At 37.7% G+C, this 6,000-nt stretch overlaps 1 protein-coding gene across 1 annotated transcript; it reads left to right on the top strand.

The window, feature by feature from the left end:
* The first annotated feature begins 3,413 nt into the window (after positions 1 to 3,413).
* On the top strand, positions 3,414 to 4,379 carry cxcl8a (chemokine (C-X-C motif) ligand 8a). The gene is made up of 4 exons (XM_052576785.1): positions 3,414 to 3,573; positions 3,687 to 3,819; positions 3,950 to 4,036; positions 4,183 to 4,379. Exons 1-4 carry the CDS (start codon positions 3,510 to 3,512, stop codon positions 4,193 to 4,195), a joined length of 297 nt encoding a protein of 98 aa, XP_052432745.1. The 5' UTR covers positions 3,414 to 3,509; the 3' UTR covers positions 4,196 to 4,379.
* Positions 4,380 to 6,000: the final 1,621 nt, after the last annotated feature.

The raw sequence follows: 6,000 nt of genomic DNA, 5'->3' as shown, positions 1-6,000 counted from the left end.
CCAAGGAGACAGAACTATTTGCACTGTATTTACAGTGGGACAATATTCATACAATACTATAACCTAGAAATAATTTAAAGGGGTCACTTGCAAGTCACAGCAGCACGAATTATGTGCCCAGCCACATCTGTTTCAAATATTATTCTAATTAACAGTGAGCTGTAGTTTCAGACATTACAGTGCAGCACTTGCACTGACTCTTATTCTGCCGAAAGAATGAAAAGACCGAGCTGAAGGCGGAGCAAATCGACCAATCAGATGAAAGCAGCCTTTTAGCACCGCCCACAAGTGCGCATGAAATATTGAAGCCATAAACCGATTTGTAAACCCCAAAAGACAAAATGATATATAGAGCCAAAAACTAATTTTCCATTTGTTAAACTAAATGGAAAAACGGTATTGCATTTTATTAATTTTTTTTATTAAATTGAACGTTTTTTCTTTGCTCAAGCGATTTTTTTTTTTTTTTTTTGCGATTGTTAATTTCTGTTCAAAATATAATTTAATGTGCTTGCAAAATATAGTTCTCTGTGCTCAAAATGTACAATTACTCGCTTAGGATTGTGGCACAAAAATAATGCCATACATTTGTTAAAAGTCTGGTCTTACAGACAGTACTTTGGTTAATATTGTTTGAAGGATGACATGTTAACATCACCACCAGCTGTGCTGCTTACAGTATTAACTATACATGAATTCATTTACAAGTTTTTCGAACTTCACCAGAAATCTCATCTCATCCGAAGAAGTATTTCCTTTTTAATTCAATAAGCAGTGCAGGATAACAGATGTGGGGGATAAAAAAAAGAAAAAATTACAGACTGCTGCCAAACCACAAATGTCTCTTGAGAAAGAGTTTTTCCAGTGCTGCAAAATTTCACCAAAAGCAGAGTCACCGAAAAATAATATCCTAAAAATTCAGTTTAGGTTATAAATCAAACGTCTTATACAGTAGTTTGACATCTTCTTCATGTACACCTCCAGTGTTGCTTATACCATTTGCAGATTGCATTTACCAGAATATCCCTCATTTAAGACCATGCTGAAAAAAGCTAATACCACAGAAAACTGGATTGTTTCCATCCAGTTTTCAGGAAGAGTACAATCTTGATGGCTTAATGGTTTTCTATGGTTCTGTAATTAGTCTGTAATTAGTCTTATTTCTCTCTCTTTTTCAAACAGACAGGTATGCCATGACCGCCAGACACGAAACTATACAAATAACTGCTAACAGATGCCGTCTTGTCTTGTGAATCAGTCATTCTTATCTGATATAGAATGAGCTGCAAGGTCTTTTCCCACAATCAGGGCATTTATTCTACCCAGACACAAATAATAATATATGGATTACATATAGGATCAAATTAACAAGATTATTTTAAGGTTCAAATAAATTCACAGTGTATACATATAGATCTTTCAGGTACTTTCAGTTTTATTATGTTTTTGATGGGGCTGTAGTGCCCACAATCCAGTGGATGTGGAGCTTGGACCAAGACAGATAAGACTAATGGCCAGTGTCATGATCCACCAATGATGTCAGTGTGAGCAGCTGGCATCCCGGGACCTCACCGCCCGGAGGTCTTCCATCCGTCAGCTGTAATGTCCATGAGGGCAGTTGCTGTCTTGTGTGAATTGGCTGCACACTGCTGTCCAGTCCATGAGTCTGCTCCAATCCATAAATCATCTCCAGAGCCTACTTCAGTCCATGAATCTGCTCCAGAGCCCACTCAAGCTCCAGAGCTCAGTCCTGTCATGGTGTCAACCTGTAAGTTTCCTGCCTGGCCTGTTTTGACCATAGTGGTCACACCCAAGGAGGCTGTCTCTGAACTCTCTGCCTGTCCTGCCACAGCCATAAAGGCCACTCACAAACTCTCTGTCTGTCAGGCTACTGCCACTGAGATGGTTCAAGGTTACTCTGCCCCTTTTCTGTCATGGCCAGGTGGTCTGTCCATGTCTCTGCTCCGCCATAGCTTCCTTACCTGTGGGGGTCTATTGCTTTGCGGGCTTCACCTTGGTCACCTGCTCTCTTCTGGTCAACTGCTCCACCGGTTCCACCCTGGTGGTCATCTGCTCCATTGTGGGGATCCTCTGTCCCACCTGCTACACCCTGGTGGTCTTTGGCTTCACCCTGGCTTCCTGCTCTCCTGGCTTCAACATGGTCTCCACTACTACTCCATGGTCCAGGCCCACCTCTTCTCCACAGTCCATGGTTTCTGTCATTGCTCCTCAGTCCAGGCTCAACTCTGCTCCACAGCCCATGGTCTTGCCCACTGTTCCCCAATCCATGGTTTCCTTTTTGTGGCTCATACTCTAACATTTTATAATTCGCAATCAAGAATTGTTCAAAAAAATGCAGTCATTAACAATAATCAATCACAAAATGAACTCAGTTGCAGTTTCAGAAGTGAAGCTTTATAATTAACAGATAGCTTTCCGGTTATATGTTACTTTTCCCAGTAAGTAGAAGTGTAACATGACAAAATGACACATCTGTTTTTTGTATGAAAGCAATATTGTGCAAACTAATCAAGCGTGCTGGCCTGCACACCCACTTCCTCTGGACAGTCAGATTCATCTGACAGATTACGTATATCTGTGTCTCAGATGATATCAACTCAAACTGTATACAAAAGTGTGGCCCAAATGGCCTATGTAATTAGTCCATTAGGTCAGCATTTGTACCACATTTGTTACCAGGTATAAAAGTCTGGTCTTACAGACAGCAATATTGTTTAATATTGTTTGAAGGATGACATGTTAACATCACTGCCGAAGAACTGCTACACTGCTACCTTCATTAAATTCTGCTCCCCACGAGAACTTTGGTCAAGCTTACTTATTTTATGTATTAGAGAAATCTAGTACATTGGCGAGCCACCCAAACTACTGCTCAGCCAAATACAGCAAAATCTAACAGTTCAATCAGACGGCTCATTCAAATGCACCGGGTAAATAAAACGATAGATATTGATTCATTTGTATCCCTACTCAAAAGTTGTAGAAATTTATAAACATTAAAAGTTAATAAACATTTACAAGTTATTAGCTTAATAAATAAATATACATTCATAAATATAAATTTACTTTTACAAATTCAGTAAATAATAAATTAATATGTCCAAATTATATGTTAATTTCATTCTCTTTAATTTTTTCTCTTTAACTTTCCATTTTTTACAAGCGAATGAGTGTGACTTTCACCTGCTTAATCAACATTAATGTCTTGCAAAAAAAACAAAAAAAACAACAACATCAGACAACTTTTAAAATTCCCTAGCTCATCGTCACTTTCATAATCCACAATCACATGTATGACTACAGGCTTACCTGTGACATCATCACAAACTTTCCCAGTTGAGTCATTGTGCAATTTCCTCTTACTCTGGGCTTTATAAGAGCTGCAAGTTCCACAGTGTGGACAGAACTCAACAACAGATCTGATTGCCTCAGATATCTAGCATCCAAAACTTTAGACTTACTTTAATCATTTGTTAGTTCTTGGCAGAATGCACTGCAAAATCTTTTTAGTCTCTGTTATTGTTTTCCTGGGATTCCTGACCATTGGTGAAGGTAAGAGAATTGCAGTAATCTTACAGGTTAATCAGTAGCCATAGTTAGTACAAAATGCACTTTCACATTTTGCATGTATGTGATGAAAATGTAACATATTATTTGGCTTTCAGGAATGAGTCTTCGAGGTCTGGGAATAGATCCACGCTGTCGCTGCATTGAAACAGAGAGTCGGCGCATTGGGAAACACATAGAGAGTGTGGAGCTCTTCCCTCCAAGCCCACACTGTAAAGACACAGAGATCATGTGAGTTTTCACACTAATAATGCTTTAACCCTTGCAGATTGCATGCTTAGAAGAAATCATTAATAATTCAGATTAATATTATAGTATTAAACTGGATTCTTACTGGTTTTTCTCTGTATTTCTAACACAGAGCCACCCTGAAGGAATCCAAGAAAGTGATCTGCCTGGACCCTAAAGCACCATGGGTTAAGAAGGTCATTGAGAAGATCATTGCAAAGTAAGTGTCAGTAAATCTACACTACCTGTGCGATGTCTAATGCTGAAAAAAAAAACAGATTAATAAGAACCAACTATCAGGTCTCATCACATTTGTCAAGGAAATAACAATGTTATTAAATAAATGCCTTTTTTGTTGTTTTGCAGCAAAGCACCGTGAATGTATTGGATCATCTGTGAAGATGAGCCTGAAGAAATGTATGATACTGCCACATCTGTAGCAATGGCCAGTCCGACTGTTTGGTTTTGTTTGCTTAATATTGCGTGTTGTCCACATATGTATTGTATTTATATTTATGTATTTATTTATTATATCTTTTTTAAATAAAACTATTTTATACAAACTCTAAGTATTTCTGTGTCTTTTTAACATATTTATCTTTTTTTGATATATATATATATATATATATATATATATATATATATAAGAATAATGAAACCACAAACTATTTTCCAACCACTTCCACAAAACCTCATGATTCCTTTTTTTTTTTAAGCACTGCATGGCTAGTGCTGTTATGTTGGCTCCAAAACCCCCAGTTATTTATAAATATGACAATGAAATATCAAGCCTAAATATCACTTCACTTCTGTTTACCAAATAAGGTTTAACTGGGGATTTAGTCTGAATCTTGGGCCCTTAAAGGAAGAAAACACTATGGGTTCCATATATAATTCGTTTTTTTTGGATTATTTTCTGTCATGTGTTTTAAATAGCACTACATGTTACAATAATAAAATTAATTCCATAATATGAAAATTATTAAAAATGCAGTTATGTTTAGAAGTCAGTTAAAGTACCCTGGTAATGATGAAGTGGATTTAAAGGTTCTATAAATGTGAAAGTAGGTTTTTATCTGTGTTCAGTCAGCTTGTTCAACTGTCAGTATACCAGACCATTGCCCTGCACTCAGTAGGTCTGAAAGATACATCGGGCAAATGTGTTTCTGCACAAAACTGCACGTCTGGCCACGTGTCATGAAGACTTGTTACCACATCAAGGGAAAACACCATTCTGTTGCACCGTCAGGCACACCCCCATTATCTGCTGCTAATTATAATGTTATCAATATTTTTACATCAAAAACATCATAGTTTAGAAGTAATAGGCCATTTTCTGTGCTGTTTTAACCCCTCTCTTCGGAACATTATTTCCCAGATTGCATCATACATTTGCTTCATCTGGAAAGCATCTGTTTTGTACAAACCCCTTATGATAAACATCTTTAAGATGTTAGTTTTACATGCATTCTAAATCATAAACATCTTAAATGATTGGCCGAATACCTCAAGCTTGTGACGGAAATGTTATGCCCCTTAACATATTGTGATGGCCTGTCCAGTCAACAAGCTATAAGACATAAACATAAAATCCATTATAAATGTGTTATAAACATGATTTCTAGTCGTGTCCTCTTTTGGAAGACCAAACAAAGTAGTTTGGCTTTCTAAATGAAACAGGGTCACACACCGTGGCCTTGAGTGAGCGGAGGTGGGCTTGAGAAGGTGCAGCCGGTGGATTCTATGAAGGAGCATCTGATGGGCATCCACATTGAAAGCCGATTAGGCAATCAGCCTTCTTTTTTGCGTGATCATCTGTGCGGCGTTATGCTAATCTTCCCACACAGTGATGTAGACATGTTGGGGGGTGTTAGAACGAGCAGTTTTAGGGGGTGTGGTTGACTGTTAACTCTTATAAAGAATATTTCTTTGGATTTGAGACTTTAGTCTTTGCTTTGAGTTCTTCTTTATGCACCAAGAGCTTGTAACCCTCCAAAGAGAAAGGAACAATTTAAATCCCATCATATGACCTCTTTAAAGACATCTTCTAAATGTCTTTTTGACATCTGACAGGAAACGTCCTATAGACATACTGTAGATGAGCAAACACTCTGAAAAAATATGTCTTGCAGATGTAAATGCAGAAGACAAATAGACATCTCTGTGATGTGTGTGCTATCAGGA

This window comes from Carassius gibelio, chromosome A1 (assembly GCF_023724105.1).
Source record: "Carassius gibelio isolate Cgi1373 ecotype wild population from Czech Republic chromosome A1, carGib1.2-hapl.c, whole genome shotgun sequence".
NCBI lineage: Eukaryota > Metazoa > Chordata > Actinopteri > Cypriniformes > Cyprinidae > Carassius > Carassius gibelio.
This window is presented reverse-complemented; position numbering and strand designations above follow the sequence as displayed.